This window comes from Plenodomus lingam (genome assembly GCF_022343315.1).
Source record: "Plenodomus lingam strain CAN1 chromosome Unknown contig_7, whole genome shotgun sequence".
NCBI lineage: Eukaryota > Fungi > Ascomycota > Dothideomycetes > Pleosporales > Leptosphaeriaceae > Plenodomus > Plenodomus lingam.
Window position 1 is genome coordinate 636631 of NW_027093971.1, and position 24941 is coordinate 661571.

A 24941-nucleotide genomic window follows, 5' to 3' on the forward strand; every position below is an offset into this window, starting at 1 on the left:
GGGAGTATTGGTTGGGTGATCGGTGTTGTGGGCTCGAGTTGGTCACGAGTCTTATGGTGACATCGCTTGGGAAACATCGTGGATGACTGACTGTATGATAACGCGGGTTGCAGGCAGATCGCTGTATACATATGGCACCGACGGTGGAATGTAAGTATTCGCGGTGCATGAGGCGGGCCGTTAGATAGGTCGGGTCAGCCCTAGATCAACACCAGGATTGCTGATGGGTTACCGGTATATTTGTATGTAAAGTGCTCGTTTCGCACTTCTGGGCTGCACTCACAGATTTTTAATTCTCTCTACGTTTCTACCTATTCAGTCGCTTCAGGGTTTCGGCTCTATCGTCACTGGACGTTTTCTTACTCTATTCAATTACACGTTTCTTGTGGAGCAAGTGATTCTCTTCAACAATGCATGTGTCGTCTTTGCTCGCGGCTGCGGCTGTCATTGCTCCTGCCTTGGCGCAGTTGTCAGGAAAAGTCGGTCCCTTGACTACACTGGCGGAAAAGGCGAAAAAGAAGTGTAGTGTGCTCGATCACGGTGGCAAGGCGGACAAGTCGACTGATCTTGCTCCTGCGCTGTTGGCTGCTTTCGCCGCTTGCAAGCACGGCGGCGTGGTTGTGATTCCTCCTGGTGATTATGCGTTGCAGACTTGGGTTGACCTTGCGGGCGGAAAGAAGTGGGCACTGCAGTTGGATGGAATCATTTATCGTACCGGTTCGGCATCTGGCCACATGTTGCTCATCCGGAACACACATGATTTCGAAATGTTCAGCAGTACCGGCAAGGGTGCTATCCAAGGTAAGCTGGACGCAATGTTTCTTGTCAAACAAGGTTACTAACTGCGAGGCAAGGTTATGGATTCGAAGAACACAAGAAGGGAAATCGAAAGGGTGCTCGTCTCCTTCGTTTCGAGAAAATGTCAGACTTCTCCGTACACGACTTCGTCCTCGTTGATGCCCCAATGTTCCATTTCGTCATGTACGGCGTGTCCAACGGTGAGGCGTACAACATGGCCATCCGAGGTGGAGACTGGGGCGGCTTAGATGGCATGAGCGTGATAGGTGACAACGTCTGGGTTCACGACATCATGGTCACCAACAAAGACGAATGTGTAACCGTCAAATCACCCTCGAAGAACATCCTCATTGAGAACATCTACTGCAACTGGAGCGGCGGCTGCGCAATCGGCTCCCTCTCCGCCCACACCGACATCTCCACCGTCACCTACCGCAACATCTACAGCTGGAAATCCAACAATATGATGATGATCAAATCCAACGGCGGCAGCGGCACCCTCCACTCGGCCGTCTTTGAAAACTTCATCGGCCACGGCAACGCCTACTCGCTCAAAATCGACCAAGCCTGGTCCTCGATGCAAACCCTCCCCGGCGACGGCGTCCAGCTCTCCAACCTCGTGTTCAAAAACTGGAAGGGCACCGCCGCTGACGGTTCACAGCGCGGCCCCGTGGTAATCGTCTGCGCAGATAAGAAGCCGTGCTACGATATCAAGATTACTGATTTTTCCATGTGGACGGATGCAGGGTCGATGATTACGAATCGGTGCCGCAGTGCATGGGGCGAGGGCTTTTGCTTGAAAAAGGGGACTCCTGCGGCTTATCCCGTGATAACAGCTAACCTGACATCGGCGCCAGCTGGGTATGAAGCACCACGCATGCCGGACGATGTGATGGTGTCGTTTGGGATTGATAAGATGATTCCTATTCCCGCGATCCCGAAGAGCTTTTTCCCGAACACGAAGCCGTTGAAGAAGGTTGCTGGGCAGTAAGGTGTGATGGAGGGTGGGGGAGTGTAGTCAGCCTGATGAGTTTTGAGGGTGTATATATTCTACTTCTCAGGGCGAAGGCAATCTAGAGATGAGGTAATTATTGGGCGGTTTGCACTACGGTAAAAAATTGTTTACTGTAGAATGGTACGCTAGGGGTTTACTATATAGGTGTAAACTAACCTCGTGTATACCTATAAATAGGTTTAAAGTGGTGGTTTACTTTTATAGTAGGGGTTTAAATTAAGTATAAAAAGTAGTTTTATTTCTATTATACGCTATAATACCTAACTAAGACTAAAAGGGGTAGAAAAGATTAGCTTCACGCTATACGCACATATGACATAATAATGAGTTATGATATTTTTACTAATAGGAGGTGGGGATAATAGAGGTGGTGGTGATAGAGGTGGTGGTAGAGGTAGTGGTAGAGGTGGTGGTAGTGATAGAGGTGGTGGAGGTGGTGATAATAGAGGTGGTGGAGGTGGTGGTAGTGATAGAGGTGGTGGTAGTGATAGAGGTGGTGGTAGTGATAGAGGTGGTGGTAGTGATAGAGGTGGTGGTAGTGATAGAGGTGGTGGTAGTGATAGAGGTGGTGGTAGTGATAGAGGTGGTGGTAGTGATAGAGGTGGTGGTGGAGGTGGTGATAGAGGTAGTGATAGAGGTGGTAGAGGTAGTAGAGGTGGTGGAGGTGGTGATAATAGAGGTGGTGGAGGTGGTGGTGGTGGTGGTGATAGAGGTAGTAGAGGTGGTGGTAGTGGAGGTGGTGGTGGTGATAGAGGTAGTAGAGGTGGTGGTGGTGATAGAGGTAGTAGAGGTGGTGGAGGTAGTAGAGGTGGTGGAGGTAGTAGAGGTGGTGGAGGTGGTGGTGGTGATAGAGGTGGTGGAGGTGGTGGTGGTGATAGAGGTGGTGGAGGTGGTGGTGGTGATAGAGGTGGTGATAGAGGTGGTGATAGAGGTGGTAAAGAAGATTAAAGAAAGGAGGGGTAAAATACTTAAATAGTAGGAAACTAGGTATTACTACGTAATACTAGTAGATTAATAGAAGTAGAAATAAAAGTAGTTTACTTTTGTGGAATACATGGTATAATAAACCCTATTTAGGTTTACTTCTTCTACCTAAACCACTTCTTAGTCTACTTTAGATAAATATGGCTACTGTAAACCGGTTTTGTACCGTAGTGTTGGCAGATGGAAGGGTTTTCTTCGGGTGGAAGGTTTATAATCCGTGGCCAGAAGTCTGTGTAGCCTTTAGAGGAGCAAGCAGATGGTAAGCAAGAATAGATTGTTAGACCTGACTTCATTCTAATGAAAACACCGTTACTTTTGGGGTAGTCGCTAGTACACGCATTTTTCCTGTCTGTGAAATTTATTCATGTGTAGGGACTACTGTGAGAGGTCTTTTAGTTGAGCACTCACGTCCAAGGAAAATCCACCTCAACCCACCACCCCAATCACCGCCTACCCCGAATTCTCACCCAACAACATCCCTCTCCCTCTCCCTCCTCCTCTCCCTCGCGACCGGCAACCCCAACTCCACTCCCCCATCCCCCTCAACCGCCCACCTTGCCAGCCCCCCCGCCACCCTCTCAACAACCCCATCCAACATCCCCAACCCCTCATCCACCCAACTCAAGCTCCGCTCCAGCACACCCTTATCGCCCACCCCATCCCCAGACGCCGCAGACCTGGTACTACTATACGACGGCGTGCGTGTGAGCAGCGGCGCGGTGCCCGACTCCAGGGCTTCGAGTGCGTTCAGGGGTAAAGTGTGTGTTGAACTCGACGGCGAAGTTGAGAATACACCTGAAGATGTGGCGGGGGCGTAGGGTGTACCGCAAGAGACATGTGAGGTGGATGACGAATAACAGGAGAAGAAAGCGGCGCGTTCAGCGAGCCATTCCCGGCTTGTGCGTGGGACGAGGGGTTCGGGGTTGTATGTGTGCGTTGCAAGGGAACCAGATACGGGCGGTTTGAGGAAGGGGTTTGGAGGACTGGATATTGTTGATGTGGAGCGAGGGGGGGATCGGGGAGCCATGGTGTTGGAGCGGCGGGTCATGAGGGACGGTTGGGAATACGATGATGATGGCGGTGCCTTTGACGAGGGTGGGTTGCGCTGCTGCTTGTCGTTTGTAGGAATACGCCTGGAACTGCGATTCTTCTCGGAGGAGGAGGACGACACCGAAGGAGAAGAAGCAGCCAGACCTCCATCATCCCAACGAGACCGCCGTCTCATCTCCAAACCCCCCTCACACCCATCCCCCCTCCTCCCCACCACACCCACCCTCCCATACCGACTTGGCTTATCAACCGGCCTACGCTCCCTCTTCCTACCCCACCCTCTCCATCGCCAAATTCCCCACCCGCCTGGCGGAAAATTCACAAGCAGCACCAACACAGCCCAACACGAAGCCAGCGCCACGGTCGCTAGGCTGATGAGCAGGAGCACCTTGAAGCCCGGGGGCAGGTAAGCGATGTTGTAATCCGTGGTGTGTTGAAGTGTGACCATGGCGGACATGGCGGGCATAGTGTGCGTGTGTGATGCAGCAGTATGTGAGAGAATAGAAGTTTGGAGCGGAGAATTAGTATAATACCGATCATGACAGTGAACGTGATCAAGCTTCTCAAGCGACGAGGAAGAGGAAACCAAACAAGCATGACCAGGCACAACACCATGAATAAACGGTGCGTCAAACTTCCTCCGTGCAAAAAACAAACAGTCATGGGCTTGCGCAACCGCAGTGCCTCCATTGCCTATTTTGGCATGAGCCGTGGTGTCCTTCGCACACCGTTTGCCCATTGTTAGCGTCGAAGATGTGTCTGCCACTATAACAAGCATAGACGGTGGTGATGGCGCTGCAGGCGCCATCTGACCCTGTTGTTGCTGCAAAGCGCAGAATCAAAAGGCGTTGCCTATGCGAGGACAAGGGCAATCGTGTATGTTGAGTGAAGACGTAGAGGACGTGGGGTTGGATATAAAGGAGGGAGGGAAGGGAGTTAGAAAGTGCGATGGGGCTGTAGGCGAGGTGTATGTATGTATGTATGCATGTATGAATGAATGAATGGATTGAATCTCTTGCAGCTGGCGTAGGTATGCGTGAAGACGAGGAAAAAAGTCAGGGTTGATGTGCAAGATCTCCTTCACATTGAGAGGGTGCGTGTACATATGCTATTCACCAACGGGGCGCCAACAATCGACAAACGAATTGTGGTACGGATCTAGAAGAGAGCAGGAGCAAACGGGCTATGAAGAACGCAAGGATATGAATTGGACAAAGTAATGAAAGCATTACTCTTGATGGCGTGATATTAAACAATTCTCTAAGTCGGCCGAACGTACTATTACTTATAACCCACGACATTTAATCCATACAGCTTCAAGCTGCAGGCCGCGTAGGAAAAACGCCGCCCAATGAGATTGCGCAGTCTACAATGCAGCGCAGACATAATTATACATAACTGTTCTCGCAATCATATCTAGAAAAACATGTGTGATAATAACACATCGAATCAGCGACGGTTGAAGTTCAAATACTTCGCCGCCAAGAACAGAATTGCCAAATTACTTGCAATAAAAGCGGCAAAGATACCCAAGTCGCGCCATCGGTTTACAAAGTCATAACCCAGCGGTGTGTAGAATTCGTCGCCGACTTTGAAGGCGCAGTAGCTGCATGCATCGGTCGCGTTGTCGAGGAGATATCCCGGCGCACCACTCGCAAAAAAGTCGCTCATGTAGGAACCGCAGTCTTGACCCTGAGGGGCCCGGAACTGGTTGAATTCACCAGCGGTGCAGCGCACGGGCACGTTGTGAAGTTCCGTAACGACCATGCCACCGATGAGACGGGTGAAGGGGTTGAGTTCGTACAGCCAAACGCGCCAGAACTTGGGAATCTGGGGCTTGGGGATGGTGACGCCGCAGAAGAGGGCGAATATGATGATGATAAAGGGATTGACGTAGGAGGCGATGAATGGGGAGGGGGTCAGGGCGGCGATGGCTTGACCGAGTGTGACGGAGAAGATTTCGGTGATGAGGACAATGAGGAATTGGTAGCCGGCGCGCGAGGAGTCGGGATTGAGGCCGGGAATGTAGTACAGCGGGAGGAAAAAGCAAACGGCGCAAATCACACTGTAAGGCATCTCGGCAAGGACCATGGAGAGGGCAAAGGGGAAAGTCTTGTATGCCTTGGACCTGCAAATGGGATTAGGATGAATCATAAAGAGTAGGCGCGAAAGAAGCAAGATACGTACATTTGCTCCCTGAAACTAATCATTCGCTGAACAGCGTACTTGGGCTCAACTTGTGCCAGAATCAGTGCGGGAAGAACGGTGACCTGGAAGATGATGAAGACACGGTATTGCAGAGATGAGCGGGAGTCGTCAAGTTGCAGGTACATGAGACCAGTGAGTAGGGCGATGATGACGTGGTTGAAGAGGCGAGTAAAGCCATAGTTGGGGGTTCTCCAAAAGGACAGGTTCTGTCGCTTGACCACCTGTTTGATCTGATACGACATGGGAGTGGCGTATTCTTTCTGGTCGACTGCTTCCGCGTTGCCCACTTCAGCAGCGCGTTGCGTCTTCATCTCGGTGATGTGCCGTTTAACCTCCGCAAACTCTTCCGAGTCCCTCCAGACGTCACTCCAATCGCGGTCGCCCAGACGGGGAGCGGACCCAGCGCCTATGGCATCCAACATCCACTCAGCCGGGTTAGCGTCTGGTGGACAATCCGCCCCATGGCGGCGGAAGTAGTCGAGCAGAACATGGGCGTCTTTCCCGATATCGCCAAAGTAGACACACTGACCGCCGCGTTGCAAGAGCAGGAGACGATCAAAGTTTTCAAAGAGGGCCGAGTTGGGCTGATGGATCGTGCAGAGGATAGCTTGACCTGCGGCGGACAGTTTGCGGAGGAAACGGACAATGTTAAATGCGCTCTGCGAATCAAGACCAGAAGTAGGCTCGTCCAAGAAAAGCAAAAGTTCAGGCTTTGCCGCAAGCTCCACACCAATGGTGACACGCTTGCGCTGCTCAACAGCGAGACCACTCTCTGGGTCACCAATGATAGCATCGGCGATGTCTTCCATTTCAAGCAGTGCAATCACCTCTTCGACGTAAGCATATTTCTCGGCCTGAGGGGTCTCGTATGGCTGTCTGAGGTCGGCGGAGAAGCGAAGTGCCTCTCGAACGGTCGTAGCGGGTTCGTGGACATCGAGCTGCTCAGCGTACGCAGTTCCTCGCTGAAAGGCAATACCAGGCACCTTTCCATCAACGAGCCTGTCACCGCCAATCACACCAATGTTTTTGCGATTCGCCAGAACATCGAGCAGGGTAGTCTTTCCGGCGCCCGAGGCCCCCATGAGAGCAGTAAGCTGACCTGGTTTCACGTATCCGTAAATGTTGTTCAAGAGACGAAGCTCGCCAGAAGGGACTGGCACGTCATACGTTAAGTCTTCCCAGGTAAGAACAGCCTTGGACTCGATGTTCAAATCAGAACTGTCCTCGACACCTTCCTCCTTGCGATTCCGTCGTTCACGCTTCTCACGTAGCTTAGCATTGAGTTCTTTGAGCTCCTTGTCCTCCTTGACGAAGAAGGTAACCGTACGTCCACCCGCACCCCACTTGACAAACTCTCCAAGGAACGCATTGGCAAGTAGAAAGGCAACAATCAAGGCAATCATGATGCCGAAATGCATCCACAGGTCCTGAGGGTCCCACGAGAACGAGGTCTTGATGTAGTCGTTTCCAGACACAATGGTCGATCCAGCCTTACTGCCCGGAAGGGTGCAGACCTGAGAATTGATGTCGTTATAGCCAGGGCCGGAAGGAATGACCGAGGCACCTTCGCAGGTGAGATCCACACGCTTGAACTCATTCATCATCAGAGCCGAGAATCCGAGACCCAGAGCGTTGATGTAGAAGATCCATCGTAGCCACACTTGTTCATTTTGCCACTGGATGAGATAACCGGATGTCAGGACGAAAAGTGTGATGATGGTGGCCGCCAATCGAATCGCAACATCGAAATCAGGACAAAGACATCCAACGGTTCGGAAGAAAAGAGTCATGGCCAGATATCCCGTCGTGATGACGAGGAAGAAGGTAAAGAAGGCGCCAGCGTCTCGCACGAGGTTGGTCATGAAGTAGACGATGATGGAAAATACCAGAATCTGAGCGGCAGCAAACAGAAGATCGACACCTATTTGGGCGATCCAGAGAGCGGACGGACGATGGAATGTGAAAGCGCGATGTTTGTTGATGATCGGTCGACCCAACATGGTAGATGCCAATTCGGAGAAAGCCTGGAAAGCGTTGAACAAGAGTGCGATGAACAGTACACCTCCACGAGTAAAGGCTCCGGCAGAAGTATCGGGAAGATCGAGCCAAACGGTACCGGTGATGATGGCGATGGATAGAGACGTAATCCAGGAAACGACTAGGGCAAACTTGTCCTGCCACTTGAGCAGAAATTGACGCTTCGCCAGAGCCCAAACCTGGAGGTAGAATGGAATAGCGTAGACAGACTTCTGGGGTGCGTGGCGCTTGCTTTCCTTGACGGCTTGCTGGAAGTCGTCATAGACGTGCTTCTCTTGGTCCATCTGAGCGTGGTAAGCTGCCATTTCTTCAGCCAGTCTGGCAGCATTGGGCGACTTGTTGAAGGCCTCTGCGAGCGCTTCAGGGGTAGATGGAACTTCTTTCTCGGTCATGCCAGGCTTGAACTCGCGTTCGAACGGATCAGTACATCCAGTGAGGTAATCAGGGGTGGTCTGACGGGGTTTCTCACGGAAACCTAGACCCTCAAAGTACTGGCGCGCCTCGTCTGCCGGACCATAGTAGACTTGGCGTCCGCTGTCGATGACTAGGACCTTGTCAAAGACCTTGTAGATTTTTTCAGAGGCCTGGTAAAGCGACACAAAAGTCGTCGTCTTGTAGATGTTGGTAAGGACTCTGAGGGAACGGGCGTAGTCGACGGCGGTGGAGGCATCCAACCCACGCGTCGAGTTATCCCAAGACATCAAGGAGGCCCCGGTAATCATAGTCTCTGCAATCGAGACTCGCTTTCGCTCTCCACCACTAACACCTCGCACAAAGGGGTTACCAACGATTGTGTTTCTTGTGTGCTCGATGTTGAACATCTTAAGCATGAGATCGATGACCTTGGCCTTGAATTCCTGTCTCGAGAGGCCGGCCGGCCGCTTACCAGGGACCTTGGTCTCGAGTGCAAAATCAAGCGTTTGGCCGACGGTAAGAGTGGGGTGGTGATTCTCATCTTCCTCGCAGTAGACGGCCTCTCCTCTATACCTCTTCTCGAAGAAGTCGGACTCGAATGGGCCGTAGAGCACCTTTCCATCGACCTTTGTGTATCCATATCTCTGGTTGGAGATGACTTTTAGGAAAGTCGTACAGCCACTTCCGGGGCGTCCAAGAACAAGGACCATTTCGCCAGGCTTTGCGACTCCATGGAAATCCTTCAAGATGTCGAATTCCTTGCCCTTTTTGCCCATTCCCAGCAGATTCGCAGCCGTCTCGAAGACGTTGAAGAACGAGACAAAGGCATCGGGGAAGGTCTTGACGTAGTTCTTCACGCCGCCAATACCGCTCACAGAAAGGCCGTCCCATACGACACCGATGCGCTTGGATTTGATGCCTGCAGCTTCCTCCTCTTCTCGGTCTCCACGCAGCACTGCCTCGAGATCAAAGGGCTCATCAGACTCAGTCGAGCTACCAGCGCTACCCTTTTCGACGTCGGCAATGGCTCGGCCCTTTTGACTCTTCCGGCTCTGGACGCGGCTCATGCGACGCGACATATTACTGGTGCGTGACAGTTCTTTGGAGAGCTCGGCAAATTCAGCCTCGGCTCTTTGCACATTGACACCCCCGACCCCGCCATGGCTGTGGTCGTCCTGGCTGTATTTTTCCGAATTTCGCACCGTGCTATCGTCGTCGTGGTGAACAGAGGCCGTCCTGAGACTTGCATTTTGTTCATGCGCCGGGCTGTGAATCGGCTCGAAGGTGGTTCCTGGCGTGTACTGATGCGCTTGGCTCAGGGGCACGTCCGTGTGTGGCACTTTTTGGTCGTCCATTGTTAGTGCAGCAATGCCCTAACGTGTCTGTCGTCGTTGCCAGCTACCAACCCAAGTGCAGAAAGAAACGGGTGAGCTTCCTGCAGGTTGGTGCTGGTGCAGAAAAGAAGCGAATATAAAGGAATCTTCGGCCGCGGTCGTGTTGACAAAAGTAGCAGAGCCAAGACTGTAGACTTGAAAAGCTGAAGACAAGCACCACAACGTAAAAAACAGGCACCAAAGGCTCTAGAAGGGCGGCGCGTGTGAGAGGGCGTTACAACGGCCAAATAAACTGGAGACAATAAGAGGAATACCGATCAGGGATGACGGGACAAAAAAAAGAGGGTTCGGAGATAAGGTTTGGTGGGCCCTCGAGTTTCGGTTACCAAAATCGGGTCTGCCAAGGCCGGCTGACCGCTCCCTCGCCTGCTCGAAACCTGCAAGAGCGAGAACAATCACAAAAAGTCTCTGCTGCAATCTCCAGCCTGCCTTGTTGACGGACGAAAGCACCGGACCAACTGTGCGCTTAATGTGCCAACATCCAACTTGAGGGAGTTTTTTTTTTCAAACACAAAGGTCGCGAAATTGACTCATGATGCGCGAGATCATGTCTTGTTCGACTAGATGCGTATTGTGTATTACGATACGATGACTCGCGGGCGCGCCTCGGCATTTGCCTGACTGACTATACAGTATCTACCGTATCTCCTGTAAAGACTGGTACTTCGCTGCTGCATATGCCATTTCCTGTGCTCATCGTGTGTGTACTCTTTGTCTTTTCATGCAGGTAGCCCAGCCCAGCCCAGCTCAGCTCAGCTCAGCTCAGCAATACCTACGCCCGAATAACTCTGCCCACTTCCAGAGAGACAGGATGGCGGGCGGCAGCAACCACATGGCAGGCTCATTCCTTCGACAGCAACTCGTATTCGGTACTCTAGAACCAGACGACGAATACTACAATGGATTACCCCTTCTTCCCTCCAACCCTTGCCTTCTCGAAGTCTCCATGCCGTCGGAATCAACGCAGACAGCGCGCCCCAGCCAACAAGCCACCACATGACTCATCCCGACTCTGATGCCATCATACCCAGCACTCCACCCAGGGGTACCTTGATTGACACTTCACGGTCCATGCCAATACCATCACTCTCTTGTCTGGGCAATGAAAACAGACTCGATGCTTTGGCCATACTGTGTAACTCCTGTCGTGCAAGAACAGTCTCATCTCCCTCAACGTTGTTCGTGTGATACAATACCCTCCTGCTTCTGACTCGTTCGAAGCAAAACGAGCGCGCCATGCAGTGTCGCGACAAACTTCGCTTCGCTTCTACCGATACACCCCCACCCTGCTTACCTCATCCCCAGAATCCTCTCGCCTTCGGGACGCGCGCCTGAAACCTGTGCAACCAACCGTGCAACATGCATGCATGTCCTTCCAACTCCCCTCCCCTTGGCGTCCCCTCCCAACTTCGCCATCAGGCAACCATTTCCTACAGTAGCTAGGACTGTGTGTACGAGGGGTGCGTCTCAACCGCCCATAAGCTAATCGTACTATCTTTACACTACGGTAAAAAATTGTTTACTGTAGAATGGTACGCTAGGGGTTTACCATATAGGTGTAAACTAACCTCGTGTATACCTGTAAATAGGTTTAAAGTGGTGGTTTACTTTTATAGTAGGGGTTTAAATTAAGTATAAAAAGTAGTTTTATTTCTATCATACGCTATAATGCCTAGCTAAGACTAAAAGGGGTAGAGAAGATTAGCTTTACGCTATACGCACATATAACATAATAATGAGTCATGATATTTCTACTAATAGGAGGCGGTGATAATAGAGGTGGTAGAGGTAATGGTAGAGGTAGTGAAGAAGACTGAAGAAAGGAGGGGTAAAAATACTTGAATAGTTAGTAGGAAGCTAGGTATTACTACGTAATACTAGTAAATTAATAAAAGCAGAAATAAAAGTAGTTTACTAAGGTAGAGTACCTTCTACTTCTTCTACTTCTTCTACTTTGTGGTCTACTTCAGATAAATATGGCTACAGTAAACCGGTTTTGTACCGTAGTGAGTATGATGAGATCAAAGTTAAACGCACAGGCAGCCGCCGCTGCGAATCTGAGCTCCAACCAACTAAGATGATCCGCACCCTTTCGGCTCTTTCCGTGAACGAGCCCCACACACACCATAGCGCGCCAATATGGATGAGTTAAAATAGTGATGCCATAGTGTCACTCTCAACATCGTGTCTAGCATACCTAGCTTTTACTCTAGAGAATATTAGCAAGTAGATATTAGATGATTAGATATTAAACAATTTTGATATATCACATGCCTTGCAAATGTAACAAATATCAAGGGATAGAAACTTCAAACGGGCTATTAACTTCAATACTAAGAATATATAGGATATAATCTGTCGATTGTAAGACAGCACAAGGAATAATAGAGATTCTTTAGGTAGAGGGGACAATACGTGTCGAGTGTATTTGAAAACGAATCGATACTGGAGGTATCGATCCTTCCAGGTATTTATATGCGTCCAGCATCACGTAATTCACTAGTCCCGTCACTTGGGGCTTGGGGCCTGATATCAATCATATTTCAGATACTAATATATAATTTAATCTAATACATGCTTAGTAATTTAGTATATGTATAGCTGTACTACAACTACCCTAAGCTATATACACAAGTATCATGAGTTTCCTAATAGTAACGTACTCCCCTCTATTACCCTAACTTGAAGTTACAAGAGCATCACCACGCCACTTCTGCCATGGTGTACAATTTATATCTACCTAGGCCATCCGCTCAATCTGATCCCTTTTCGTCCTTACCTTGGTGTGACTGTTATGTCCCAGTAGATACAGTATACCAGTGGCTTTTGTTGACAGCATCAAATTGTGCGTGTCATATGAATGCAAGACACGTAGTGACACCTTATAGGACGGTACTGTGACACGATGCGGGGTTTTCGCGAACAACAGTGTGGCCACCATTTGCAGAAGTCAAACAATTGACAACATATCCAAACATTCCCTCTTCAACAAATCGCGGTTTGCAATTATGGCTAAGACCAAATACGAGATTACTGCTGATCCAGATACAATAATCATTTTGCAAAATCCAGATGCCGCCTTCGCATCTTGGAGCCTCACGGGGGGTGGTCGGGATCATATGGCATTGGCTCACGAATCTGCTGTCGACAATTCTGCTGTCGACAATCCTGCTGTCGAATATTCTGCTGTCGACAATCCTGTTGTCGAATATTCTGCTGTCGACGAGATTACTCCTGGAGGTGCCGAACAAGAGACTGATCTTATTATCGCGAATGAAGCAAACAAATCGAACTCGACCGAGGGAGATGAAGTTTGGTACTATGTCTCTCGACGTCACTTGACAGCAGTATCACCTAAATTTGAGCGCGTGCTCGTTGACGCCAACTGGAAAGAAGGGACTCGCGACGAGAACGATGGTCTCTTTCATGTGTCTGCCACAGATTGGGACAGCGAAGCGCTGCGTTACTTTCTGCAGGTCCTGCATCTCCGCAATAGTCAAGTACCACGCGAAGTATCCTTGGAGATGCTTGCCAAGATAGCTGTTCTGATCGACTTCTACGATTGCGCAGAAGCGCTGGAGCCGTTTACTGAGAGATGGGTAGAGCATGCACGGGTGGTCTCCCCTGTTCCTTCTGACTTCTGCCGAGATCTCATCCTTTGGATGTGTATAGCTTGGGTGTTAAAGCTTCCAAACGAGTTCTTGCAGACCACAAGGGTAGCAATCAAAGAAAACGATCGAGAATTCCCAACACTTGGCCTCCCGATCACCGCTTGCGTTGGTGAGTGAGACAAATATTCGTGGTGATTTTTGGGCTGACTTTGGAAGACAGGATCGAAGAGTCACGGACGCAGGCTATTGACACTATCTTCTCTCAGTTGCAGAGCCTCCTCGAGGAACTCGGCAGTCCGCAATACCAATGCCCAAGCGGGTATCCATTTGAGTGTGGGTCAATGCTGTATGGTGCTTTGACTAAAGAGATGGACTTGCAACAATTGTTACCAGCACCAGTCGCACCATACTCCGGATTAAGTATGGTGGAGGTGTATAAGAGGATTCAACGCATTAGATCTCCCGTATGGTTCTTCTCAGGGCATAGACAGAAACAAATTCAGCATTCTTGCGATCTACGCGTAAAAGTAATGGCAATTGCTGACTCAGCCACTCGTCTTGCAATTGGGCCTGGACTGGAGGATTTCAAGTCTCATTGATCTACCACATGTAATTACTATATCTATCGCATGGACATTAGCACCACCTTCGCTTCGATCACTTTTGCTGCCTTCTGCTGACGTGCCAGAGTGCTCGTGTTTGTATTAACGTCTACCCCAGACTTCTTACGCTTGAGCCCGTGTGTTTTCTTCTCTGCTTTAGCCTTCTCCTTCGCAGCAAGCTCCGCTCGAACATTCTCAAGGTACTCAAAGCTTAGTATGAAAGGCATTTGAACATTACTTTCATATTGGATAGTTGCCGGTGCAGATGCTGCTTGCCAAGTAGACTTAACCCTCGGCATCCATCGCGATAATCCGACATAACAATGCAAGGCCGTTAGCAGTCACTGGCGTCGTAGGTGCGACTGGTATAGGCTAAGTTTCTTTCTCCTGCCCAGCTGTGTTCACTACGGTAAAAAATTGTTTACTGTAGAATGGTACGCTAGGGGTTTACTATATAGGTGTAAACTGACCTCGTGTATACCTATAAATAGGTCTAAAGTGGTAGTTTACTTTTATTATAGGTGGTTTAAATTAAGTATAAAAAGTGGTTTTATATCTATTATACGCTATAATACCTAACTAAGACTAAAAGGGGTAGAGAAGATTAGCTTTATGCTATACGTACATATAACATAATAATGAGTCATGATATTTTTACTAATAGGAGGTGGTGATAATAGAGGTGGTGGTAGAGGTGGTGATAGAGGTGGTGGTAGAGGTGGTGGAGGTAGTGGAGGTAGTGGAGGTAGTGGAGGTGGTAGAGGTGGTGGTAGAGGTGGTGGTAGAGGTGGTGGTAGAGGTGGTGGTAGAGGTGGTGGTAGAGGTGGTGGTAGAGGTGGTAGTAGAGGTGGTGAAGAAGATTAAAGAAAGGAGGGGTAAAATACTTAAATAGTTAGTAGGAAACTAGTTATTACTAATACTAGTAGCTTAATAGAAGTAGAAATAAAAGTAGTTTACTTTTATAGAATACATGGTATAATAAACCCTATTTAGGTTTACTTCTTCTACCTAAACCACTTCTTAGTCTACTTTAGATAAATATGGCTACTGTAAACCGGTTTTGTACTGTAGTGGTTGCTGTCTTCGGGAATTGTGAGGCGTGTAGGTTAGCTTGTCAAAGTTCTGAGCACCTTCTCCAGATCAAAGGGAACTAATCTAGCTTTATAACTGGTTAGATAATGAGTAGTAAGAGTGACCTACTATTAGCACGATAAGTCTATTTTGCTCTAGCCCCTCTTTAGACTCTTAGATTATACTTGCCTGTAAACACCTATATAAAGCCTGCTACTACCTAGCATGCTTAGCATAACACTGTCCTATGCGGACATGACGCTACAGTACTTTTGTTGTTGGTGCTTGGTATCGTAAGCTGCATCATTCACGCAGAATTTCCAAAACTAACACACTTTCAACGTTGACACAAGGAATTGTACCATAATGTGATATCCATCACACATGCGCACCGAGGCTCACGTTTCTAGTAATATCTCATTTTGCAGACTATGCAAGTGGCTGTACAGCAGTGCCGGCCTCAAGTTGGAAGCAAAGAATTTGTTGAACCTGGAGCCACGAAAGTCTCGAGTTGAGTTTATTCGCGCATCTGTTCAAATAGCCTAAGACTGTGATTGGGCTCCTCCAAAATATCGTGACTAGGTAATTAAATCCCATCTCGATCCTCCGAAACGCAGTTGCTCCTTTCCCGCAAACGGCCAGCACGCAGTTAGCTCAGGAGCATGCATAGCTCTGTTTGCAACCACCACCCCGCATCTAGCAAGCTGATGAAGAATGAAAGTCACAGTCTTCGCATGAAGCAGCTTTCAGAATCAAACCATCCTCAATACCATCGCTCACAGCAATCTACATCTTACGACATGGCCTTTCAGGATGTGGCAGATCAATTAAGTTCCTTGAATCTCTCGACGGACGAGTATCTTCTTTACAACCCGAGTGGAGGAAAATCTTCCTTCTTGAAAAAGTTGGACAACATTCCCCGGTATTTGTTCAGGGTATTCACTCCGAAGTCAGCTGCGACAACCGATGAATCATGGGCCAGGTCTTGGAACGCCAGACATGAAATTCCGGCCAGCAAACTGGATATATTTGCAAACACAAACGACAAAGCAGTAGCGGATATGGTACACAGACATCTAATGTGGCTGAAGGGTGAAGACAACTTTGTATCCTGGACAAGCTCGCTCCTATTCACTCTCGTGTATATATTCCACTTACACGCCAACCGCAACGATGCCTCCAAATTCGATGAGATCAACCTCTGCATAATCGACACCACACGCTTTCCCAGAGCCGTCTTTATCCGGGATCTCGACCTCATCGACGCCTACCGCGCATTCGACGACAAGCTAGCCCAGACGCAGCTCCTACGAAGGCGAACGTGGGGCGGGCGGTTGTATTTTGGAGAATACCTGTCTCAAGGCGAACTCAAGATTAAAGGCAAATGTGCAATCATCTCTGCAGCTGCGATGATTCAACGCGGTCTATATTATTTACACCCAAGCTTTAGGGAGTTTGCGCAGTGGCCGAAGGAATATAGACCACCGTGGGTTCTTCCAGTGCTTGATCTTCGCGAAAACATTGATCGGAATACTACCGATATATGTACCCCAGTTCTTCTCAGAGGATTCACTGCGATTATACAGCTTTTGGAAGCACCGTGGCGTTTACCCACGGCGATCCATCTCATCGCCTCGCTTTCCCACTCGACAGAAGATGTCTCCATCCTAGGATTCTTCAAAGGAGATTCCTTCACAGGTCTTACTCCCCACTGTCCCAATCACCATACCAACCCCTAACAACCGCGCAGATACCGCCAGAATAGCCTGCAGCCCCTTCACCACAAAAACCATACCCCGTGATTTCATGCCAGAAATACAGCAAGCACAGCAGCTAACGGAAAACATCTTCAGGGAATTTTGCCTCTTGCAAATGACAGGTCAGTCCAACATGTCAAGTAGTTTCTATCCAAAAGAAGGTTCGCTGATATGAAGTGAACTGACAGCGTGCGTTGAAAAAGCTGGAATGGAGCTACGCTCTTGCAGACGATGGCGTTTGGAAATGAGTAGTGAAGCGAATATGGCGCTGCATCGGACTTTGGGTCCTAGCTGGGACGCCTTTTCTGGTCGATTGAACACAGTCAAATACCTCAGCGAAGGTATAGCTAGCCTAGACACAGATGGATAGGCATGAGGCGCGGATATAGTAGATTGAACAATTGAACGATATACAACCATGTCAAATTTCAGGCTAGTGATTATGTCGCCGAGATAATTTCGAGTGGTCTTGATACATGGGCTAGGGTAAACATAAACTTCCCCCAACATACTTTACCGTACATACCTAGCTCCGTGTGCCAGGGGAATAGTCTGTATCTGTGTGTTGATGTGATGTCATTGTATCTTGTTCTATTCTATTTTGTTCTGTCTGTTCTTGTGACATCTTCATCTCATCCATCCCATCCCATCCCACCTCTCTAACACCGTATACACCCCACACACTCCAATACGCTGACTACGCCTCTACCTCCGCCTCCGACTCCCCACATCGTGTATAAGAGAAAAATTCGAACAGGTATTGAATTTTCATTTGTCCAAAAAAAAAGGCACAAAGGGGTGTCGTTCGTTCGCCCCATCGCCTTGCTCGCCTCGCCTCTGTGTGACAAAAGAAAATAGACATCAATGGCAAACAGGCAAAAAAGACAAATGACCAAAGAAAAAAAGGTATCTCTCATCTCTCATCCCACGCTCCCTTTTCCTCCCTCCCTCAAGCTTCAGACGGCGCATTCTTCTTTTCCTCCACCCCTCCCCTCATGCTTCGGAAAACCTTTTCTCCTTGTCGCCCTCAGCACCTACTCTCCCCTCACCCTCCGACTCGGCCCAAGTCGGCGTCCTGCCAATCCTAGCTAGCCAATTCTCCGCACTCTGCACCGTTCCATCCACCACCGTCGTAATCTGCCCCATCATATCCAGCCCCTCCTTTGCAAACGCCAACATGCGATTCGCTCCCCTCACCTCCTCGCCTCGCTCTGCGTCTGAGAACGCGGTTCGGCCGGCAAGCTTCCAGCGCTGCGGCACAGACATGAGTTGCGTTCGGACGACGCGGGATGCGTTTTCGGGCAGAGCACCGCCCGTATAGCGCGAGACCGAGGACACGACGGACTGCAGCGTTTTCCAGATGTCGGAGCTGAGGGCCTTGATGCGGTCAGCGATCTTGCGGACTTGGTCGTCTTTTTGCGAGTCTGCGAGGCCGAGGCCGGCCATGCTGCCGCTCAATTGGGCCTTTTCGTCCTGTGCGTTTGCGTCGGCCGAGGTACGTTGGTTGCGCAGTGCGGCTTCGTATTCTTCGAGGAGGAGTTTGAGGGCACGCATGACTGAGTCAATGTGTGTTGTCGCACTGCGGAGTAGTGATAGGCACAGTCTTAGTGAGCGTAGAGAGGCCTCGGAGAGTGCCACGCCGAGACCAGAGGTCGTCATGATTAGTTGGGTGGACCAGGTTACGCGGCGATCTTGTGGTGTGTTGTTGGATTGCTCTGGTGCTTTGCTCAATGGGGATACTGTGGCTTCTTCGTAGTTGGGGGAGCGCTGGTCGTCGTATGCGGGGAGGGAGTCGGTGCAAGAGGATTGGGAGCCGCCTCTTGTGCGCGAGGCAGCGGCGAGAGCATCGTCGACATCCATGGCGTCGGTGGTTGGGTTGGCAACTCGTTGGCGCTTGCTTGGTGCTCCCTCTTCATCGCCTTGTTCGAGATCACTGGGGCGTCGATGGCCTTCGCCTAGATAGCGGCGCAGGTTCTTCTCCATGCCCGTCCTTCGGCCGACCGAGGAGACGGTGTTGACCATGGGTGAGCCGATGTTGCGCTCGAGCAGCTCGGCGCCATACTGGACGAAGCGCGGGGTGTAACCCTTGGTCGTGTTGTAGGCAGATATAGAGCCGTTGATGCCGTGACCCAGCCATGGGTGGTTCGATGTGATAAGTGAGAGCAGTGGTTCGGGCTCGGCGGTGGCTGGATCGCGTGCAGAGAGTGCTATTGATTGCGCGGTTGGTGAGCGGACAAAGTCTAGCCAATCATGGTCAGCCCGCAACTCTCCCCTCGCCTATGACGGATGCCTCTTGCAGCCGTTCTCTGTTCTTACCTGGATTCCCCAAGCCACTCAGCGCCTCTGCTGCCAATCGCACATCCGGATCGTCCATGCTCACACTTGTCTCTCTCCGTGAACCGTCCTCGTGGGTGTATGTGCTGCGTACGCTCGCCGTGTCCATGGGGCTGCCCATGTCCTCTGGGCCACTTCTCGACGCCGCCTCTTGCAGTCGAGGGAGGGTGGCATTATTCAGCGAGGGTAACATGCCCCATTGCGAGCCTTCATGCCGCGAATGTGGACTGAGCTCAATCGAGTTGTGCGGGGAATGGCGCGCCTGGGTGGTGGTGGTGGTGGTGGTGGTGGTTTCTGGCAGATGCAGTGACTTTATGCCCGGGAGGCGTCCATTGCTGTCGACTTGGTGCGGCAAATGCGTGGGTACAGAGGGCAAATGGAACGAGTCTGGTTCGTGTTGGGCATAGGCGGGGGGCGGGGGGCGTTGCTGCTGTTGCTCTGGCTGCTGTTGCTGTTCCATCGTCTATCGTATGTCTTGGTTGCCCTTTTGTGCCTGTTGAGGTGGATTGACGTCGAGGAGCGAACAAAGACTACCGGTACCCCACGTCTTGTGTCGACGCGCGAACAGACAGATGGCCAGCCAGTGTCGTGGCAGAGAGGCTTGCAGAATCCAATCCTCGTCGTCCTTTTTTGTTGGCTGGGATGGGCGTTCGATGATGATAGATCGGCCGTATCTGCTCAAACAGGAAGCGATACTCCGAGAGCCCTGCGCGCAAACGCAGGTGAACAAATAAGATGCGACAACGGACACCCTCGCGACCTCTCTGTTCCGCTGCTAATCCCACGCGAGAACGAACAACAAAAAAAGAGTGAGTGGTGTTTGGGAGTGAATTGGTAGAGAAATCGGCAAAGGATGGAGAAGAATGGGAGCTGAATTAAGTTGGGTAAGTCTGGCGCTGGTGGGGAGGCAAAACGGCGGTAGAGAGAGAGTAAGTGTAAGAGTAGCACGGGTGGATTGGAGGGTGGGAGGCAACAAATTGGGGAGAGGGAGGGGGGTTCCGCTCACAAACCAAGTCCGCCATTCTCACATGTCAAACTCTGTCACATGCTTGGACGTGCGCTGATCCCCTCTCCACTCCCCCCTTGCCCCGTTTCCAAGCACAGCGCCACATTTCCATCTTTCTTTCTCTCTCTCTCTCTCTCTCTCTCTCTCTCTTATACTCTCGCTTGGCCTCGTCGACATACTCCACGACGATCAAATATCCTTCCTGAGCCTACGGCGACGATACATACCGGTATGCCTGGACAGCATCCTCTGTCGTGTCTACACGTGTTGGTGCTGCCGTCATTGGATAGTCGCCCATTTCTTCATGCATGCAGAGCAGGAAAGATGCGAGGCGGTCGGCTACGTCCTTGACCTGCACAGCAAGAACCAAGTCCAGCGGCTCCTGTCACCCGAACATTGCCTCGACCAGTCAAATTCTCCTCATCTGGCTGACGCAAGCAGCAAGCGAGCTGAAGCGTGGCAAACGGCGTTGGCGTCTCCCACCCTATCCAGGCCCCACATACGCTAAGCACTCCCGAACCACACTCGTTCATACTCTCTCTACTACTACTACTTTTGTACTCACTTCATCCACTTACGCATATACACATGTATATGACCATCTCAACCTAACCTCGCATGTCAAGACAAGACTGTCGCCGTCCCTATATTTCGATGAGTATCGCGCATAAAACCCACCATACCCTAGTGCAAGGATGAATCATTCAAATGTTGCAAGTCCTAGACGCCAAGGTAACCAAGTACATTAGACACATGCACAGGAAAGAATGACCATGGCAGCAGAGCACCTGAAACCCTTACAGGAGTGCACATGAATATGGAACCAAAAAGCAATACCTGTCCTTCTCATGCGCCATTGAGGGATTTTGAAGACGTCCCTCTACAGAATGACACTGAAGTCAAGACAAGAGTATTCCCTCCATCTTCCACTATGATTATACAACCGCCTGCAATCTCTGCTGCACTCTCCACATCACCTCCTTCACGAAACTTACATGCGCGCGATTCTTTTCAGAAAAGCGTGAACAGGTAGTGCAAGCAGACAAAGCACATACCCACACGTGCCTATTGGGACTGCATCAAACCCTTTTTACCCACAAGCCCAATCTCAACATCTCAACTCAACCACTACCAACATGCCCATCCATCATCCCCTATCCCACCAACACCCATCCCACGCATCCTCTTCACATCCCACCTACCCTCACACACACCGCACACCACACACCCCCGTGTCAGCAATCCAAAACACAGTCTAGCCGCTGCTTAGCCATGCTCATACCACATCTACTAAGCCAACGCCGCCACCTTTCACAGCCATACATCGCATACCAGAACCCTAAACCACACTTCCAAGTTCCCACCCCAAATCAAACCACGCCCTCAACAATCCCTCTGCCCCAACAACACCAACTCCAACCCATCGCTGCGGTCACGCTTGGTGCCGGGCCGTGTGCGCATAGACCGGGTATGTGCGATATCCTGGGATTTGGTTTCCCATTGCGGGGGGGCTACTGTAGTGTATGATCCAATACATGCGCTTTCAACACATCATTCACAATACATCGCATCGTGCCATTCCAGTGTTGCGGAATCGTTGGGGCTGGGTTGGTGCATGCGATGCATGTAGGATATCCCCAGCGATCTTTACTTTTTCAGGGGGGCGAATGAGAGTGATGGCTGCGGGGTTAGTGTACCGATGGTGGTATGGTTGGGACTGATATCATCGATTGGTATGCATGCATGTGTACATCCAATTCTTCCCAACTCCTGCAAAGTCCTTCCAACGGCGCTGGATTACCGAGTGTGTGGATCTGTCGGTGTTGGGCTAGGTACCGGGTATGTGCATACAGTACTACGACGGTTGGTATTTTGGGAACAGGTTGCGAACTCAGCTGCCTGTTTTGGCGCTAGCGTGTCCTGTGGTCAGCGCTGGGAATCCTTTCGCCTGGCTGTGTGAGAAGGGCGTGAGGGAAAGGGGAGTCCAGCTGGATAGAATTGTTGGGGATTTTTTGGGGGGTTTGTACGAGAGGAGAGGTTGGTGGCGTGTGTGTTTATGTGTGTTGGGTGTGGGTATGTGGCGGGGTTTAGTTGTAGATGTGGTAGGCTTGTGGTATATTTCCTCTTTCTGTACATGTACCGGTATACGGGGGATGTGGGATGTGGGATGTGCAGGTGGACGGCTATGTGCTGTGTCACCGACTCTCACGATTTTGCAGTTTTTGTTCCTTTTTTGGTTTGTTGACGGAGTTGTAAGAGAAGGCCAAAAGCCATGGATAGGAATAAGTATATATTTCCGCCCTCTCACTCCATTCCTCCTCACAATCACACCCTATTCTTCTCTCATAAACACTACCATCTCCCAATTCTCCAGCACCATCCCATCCCTCCCTCCTCACCGAAAAAACCCTAAATCAGATCCAAATCCAACCCCAACTCCCAACAATGCACCTCCCCACCCCTTCCCTCCTCCTCGCCCTCGCCCTCACCAGCACAAACACCATCCAAGCCGCTCCAGCTCCACCCCACGCCAATCTCGCCCTCTCACCCCGCCAAATAATCCCCTTCAACATCGCCCTCATGAGCGACAACTTCTGCCAAACGCGCTTCAGCACCTCCTTTCCCACGACAAGCAGCGGGTGCCAGGTTCTAGCGCAGCCCGCGGTCGGGGCATTTGCTACTAGTGTGTTGCCAGAGGGGTGTGAGGGTATGTTGTTTTATTATTCCTGTTTCCTTGACATCTTATTATACCGGAGTATCACGCCTTTATCCATTCACGAACCTTGGTGTCCCAAATATCCCTGATCCCAAGTGCAGAACTCGTACACACCCAGGCTAACTCCATCTCCGCGCCACAGTCCTCGTCTACCCGAACCCGACGTGCACGGGTACAAACGTCATTACCGTTCCACGCGATTCGTCGTGTTTTAGCTTTGGCAATAAATTGAAGATTACGGCGCTTAGGGTCAGTGGGACGTGTCCTGGGTTTCAGTCCTAGATGGAAAAAGCTGGGTTGGGAGATTGGGGGAGGGAGAAGAGAGAGGAGGGCATGATAGGAGTAGATTGTTGTTTTGGGAAGATATGGATGGGAGGTGTGGGAGTGATGATGTTGATATTGGTGGTATGACTATGTTGTAGTGCATGAGTGAATGAAAACATTTCTATGGGAGGACGACATTGGTACTATTTCATAATGTAGCTTATATGATTGTATATTTGCTTGCGACAGCTGTTTGATTAGTGCCAATCTGTTCATCTAGATCGTACTGTGCTCTAGTATCACACAGATAATTGATGGTATAACCACAAATGTAGTTCTCAGCACCCACGAACAGCAAGCCTTTCAGCAGAGCAAATGTGTACGCAGCGCTACCTATATACTGAATTACATTCTATCCATGTGTGAAATAAACGCTGTTATCTCTGGATACCAAGTAATCGCATGATTTCGGCAGTCTGATTGATGTAAAGTCAAGTTTAAATCTGTTAAATAGAGTTTCTGTGGTTTCTATGTGTTCTCCTTCCCCCAAGAGCCGTTGCGTGTTTGTATCATGGTATTTTTGTGATTTAGCACAATGTAAGACTAATTCCTCGCTCAGCTTCCTTGTTGATCACTTTATAAGCATCTTGAGTACAAATTATGCGTACCATGCGCGGAATTTCAATCATCGCTGTGATTTTCCAATTCATTCTGCCGTGTCGTGAATACCTCGGTCACGTGTGACTCTTGAGTGGGCTTAGCCTCTTGGCGGTACTTGCCCATAGATAGCTCCCATCCTACTAGACTAGGACAATATGATCACATTACACACTGCATTTGGGCCCTCCTCATCGTCGGATACTGCACATTCCATCTTCCTTAAACGCCCATTGCCAACACTGCCGTATTCCACGGCAATTGACGGACACATGGAAGATGCCTAACAAACTATAGGACGGGAAATTCGAACGGAAGAAGTTTCAGTCAAACAGTACCGGTACATCTAGGCTAAAGTCTTCTGCGTCATCTTGCTGCAGCGTGTCTCGTATCTAGCGAGTAAGTTTGGCACGGGTGCTGACGGCATTGCAGGATCTCTTAGCGGCCCTGACAGCTACCACAATATACTATTCCAATCACATATACCCCATATTTACGTATTGTACGTAGCATGGATGGATTTTAGTTGTTTATCGCAGTCGGAGTCGGACTGTGTGACCTCGCATGGTACCTTGTCATGACAACCAATCATATACACCAAAGATCATGCATAGCACCATACAACAGGTACTACACTTACCTATATCTATAGATCTGAAAACACTAAGAAAAAGAATTCCTCATGCGTGGACCCCTTGAATCAGTATAGGGCGAATCTTCTAGTGTGCAAATACTTAGTGCTTATGCCCGCCACTCGCACATGGGTAGTGACGCCGGCCCGTGAACCTTCTCACTGCCACTTTCAGCAGCAGTAAATCTGTACTGCATAGTCATAGATTCGTAATCGCAGGTCAGTGTCTATTACAAAAAGTCCTCGACTTGGGAGAACAGCATCTAGATCCAATGCGTGGTGCGCGGGGCTCTAGCCGGATGGCAAAGGATCTCGAAGCGAACTACGCAAGCAGCACACAATATGTATGTCTATTATAACATGTAGCGTGCTTGAGGCTCACTTGAGTGTGC

General features: G+C 50.0%; 10 protein-coding genes across 10 annotated transcripts; 6 read left to right on the forward strand and 4 right to left on the reverse strand.

The window, feature by feature from the left end:
* Nucleotides 1-410: 410 nt before the first annotated feature.
* IAQ61_010064 (uncharacterized protein) lies at nt 411-842 on the forward strand (the record flags this gene model as incomplete). Its single annotated transcript, XM_003845131.2, has 1 exon — nt 411-842. The coding sequence occupies one exon, from the start codon at nt 411-413 to the stop codon at nt 840-842; it is 432 nt and encodes a 143-aa protein (XP_003845179.2).
* Nucleotides 843-919: 77 nt separating this feature from the next.
* Nucleotides 920-1789, forward strand: IAQ61_010065 (uncharacterized protein; the record flags this gene model as incomplete). Its single annotated transcript, XM_066098651.1, has 1 exon — nt 920-1789. One exon carries the CDS (start codon nt 920-922, stop codon nt 1787-1789), a length of 870 nt encoding a protein of 289 aa, XP_065951478.1.
* Nucleotides 1790-3260: 1471 nt separating this feature from the next.
* IAQ61_010066 (uncharacterized protein) lies at nt 3261-4655 on the reverse strand (the record flags this gene model as incomplete). The annotated part of the gene is made up of 1 exon (XM_003845130.2): nt 3261-4655. The coding sequence occupies one exon, from the start codon at nt 4653-4655 to the stop codon at nt 3261-3263; it is 1395 nt and encodes a 464-aa protein (XP_003845178.2).
* A 375-nt stretch (nt 4656-5030) lies between these two features.
* IAQ61_010067 (uncharacterized protein) lies at nt 5031-10204 on the reverse strand. Its single transcript, XM_003845129.2, has 2 exons — nt 6035-10204; nt 5031-5975 (listed from the first exon to the last, which is right to left on the reverse strand). Exons 1-2 carry the CDS (start codon nt 9859-9861, stop codon nt 5297-5299), a joined length of 4506 nt encoding a protein of 1501 aa, XP_003845177.1. The 5' UTR covers nt 9862-10204; the 3' UTR covers nt 5031-5296.
* Nucleotides 10205-12908: 2704 nt separating this feature from the next.
* On the forward strand, nt 12909-14110 carry IAQ61_010068 (uncharacterized protein; the record flags this gene model as incomplete). Its single annotated transcript, XM_003845128.1, has 2 exons — nt 12909-13680; nt 13728-14110. The coding sequence occupies 2 exons, from the start codon at nt 12909-12911 to the stop codon at nt 14108-14110; spliced, it is 1155 nt and encodes a 384-aa protein (XP_003845176.1).
* A 23-nt stretch (nt 14111-14133) lies between these two features.
* IAQ61_010069 (uncharacterized protein) lies at nt 14134-14340 on the reverse strand (the record flags this gene model as incomplete). Its single annotated transcript, XM_066098652.1, has 1 exon — nt 14134-14340. One exon carries the CDS (start codon nt 14338-14340, stop codon nt 14134-14136), a length of 207 nt encoding a protein of 68 aa, XP_065951479.1.
* A 1644-nt stretch (nt 14341-15984) lies between these two features.
* IAQ61_010070 (uncharacterized protein) lies at nt 15985-17311 on the forward strand (the record flags this gene model as incomplete). The annotated part of the gene is made up of 3 exons (XM_003845126.2): nt 15985-16882; nt 16935-17063; nt 17130-17311. 3 exons carry the CDS (start codon nt 15985-15987, stop codon nt 17309-17311), a joined length of 1209 nt encoding a protein of 402 aa, XP_003845174.2.
* Nucleotides 17312-17934: 623 nt separating this feature from the next.
* IAQ61_010071 (uncharacterized protein) lies at nt 17935-19735 on the reverse strand (the record flags this gene model as incomplete). The annotated part of the gene is made up of 2 exons (XM_003845125.2): nt 17935-19181; nt 19258-19735. 2 exons carry the CDS (start codon nt 19733-19735, stop codon nt 17935-17937), a joined length of 1725 nt encoding a protein of 574 aa, XP_003845173.1.
* Nucleotides 19736-21092: 1357 nt separating this feature from the next.
* Nucleotides 21093-21314, forward strand: IAQ61_010072 (uncharacterized protein; the record flags this gene model as incomplete). The annotated part of the gene is made up of 1 exon (XM_066098653.1): nt 21093-21314. The coding sequence occupies one exon, from the start codon at nt 21093-21095 to the stop codon at nt 21312-21314; it is 222 nt and encodes a 73-aa protein (XP_065951480.1).
* A 1412-nt stretch (nt 21315-22726) lies between these two features.
* Nucleotides 22727-23279, forward strand: IAQ61_010073 (uncharacterized protein; the record flags this gene model as incomplete). Its single annotated transcript, XM_003845122.1, has 2 exons — nt 22727-22988; nt 23140-23279. The coding sequence occupies 2 exons, from the start codon at nt 22727-22729 to the stop codon at nt 23277-23279; spliced, it is 402 nt and encodes a 133-aa protein (XP_003845170.1).
* Nucleotides 23280-24941: the final 1662 nt, after the last annotated feature.

What these genes read in the sequence shown, in the direction of transcription:
- IAQ61_010067 (XM_003845129.2), bottom strand. Translation starts at nt 9,861, where the DNA reads ATGGACGACCAAAAAGTGCCACACACGGACGTGCCCCTGAGCCAAGCG. An exon ending in ATTAGTTTCAGGGAGCAAAT is followed by an intron (nt 5,976 to 6,034) that starts GTACGTATCTTG and finishes TCCCATTTGCAG; the next exon opens with GTCCAAGGCATACAAGACTT.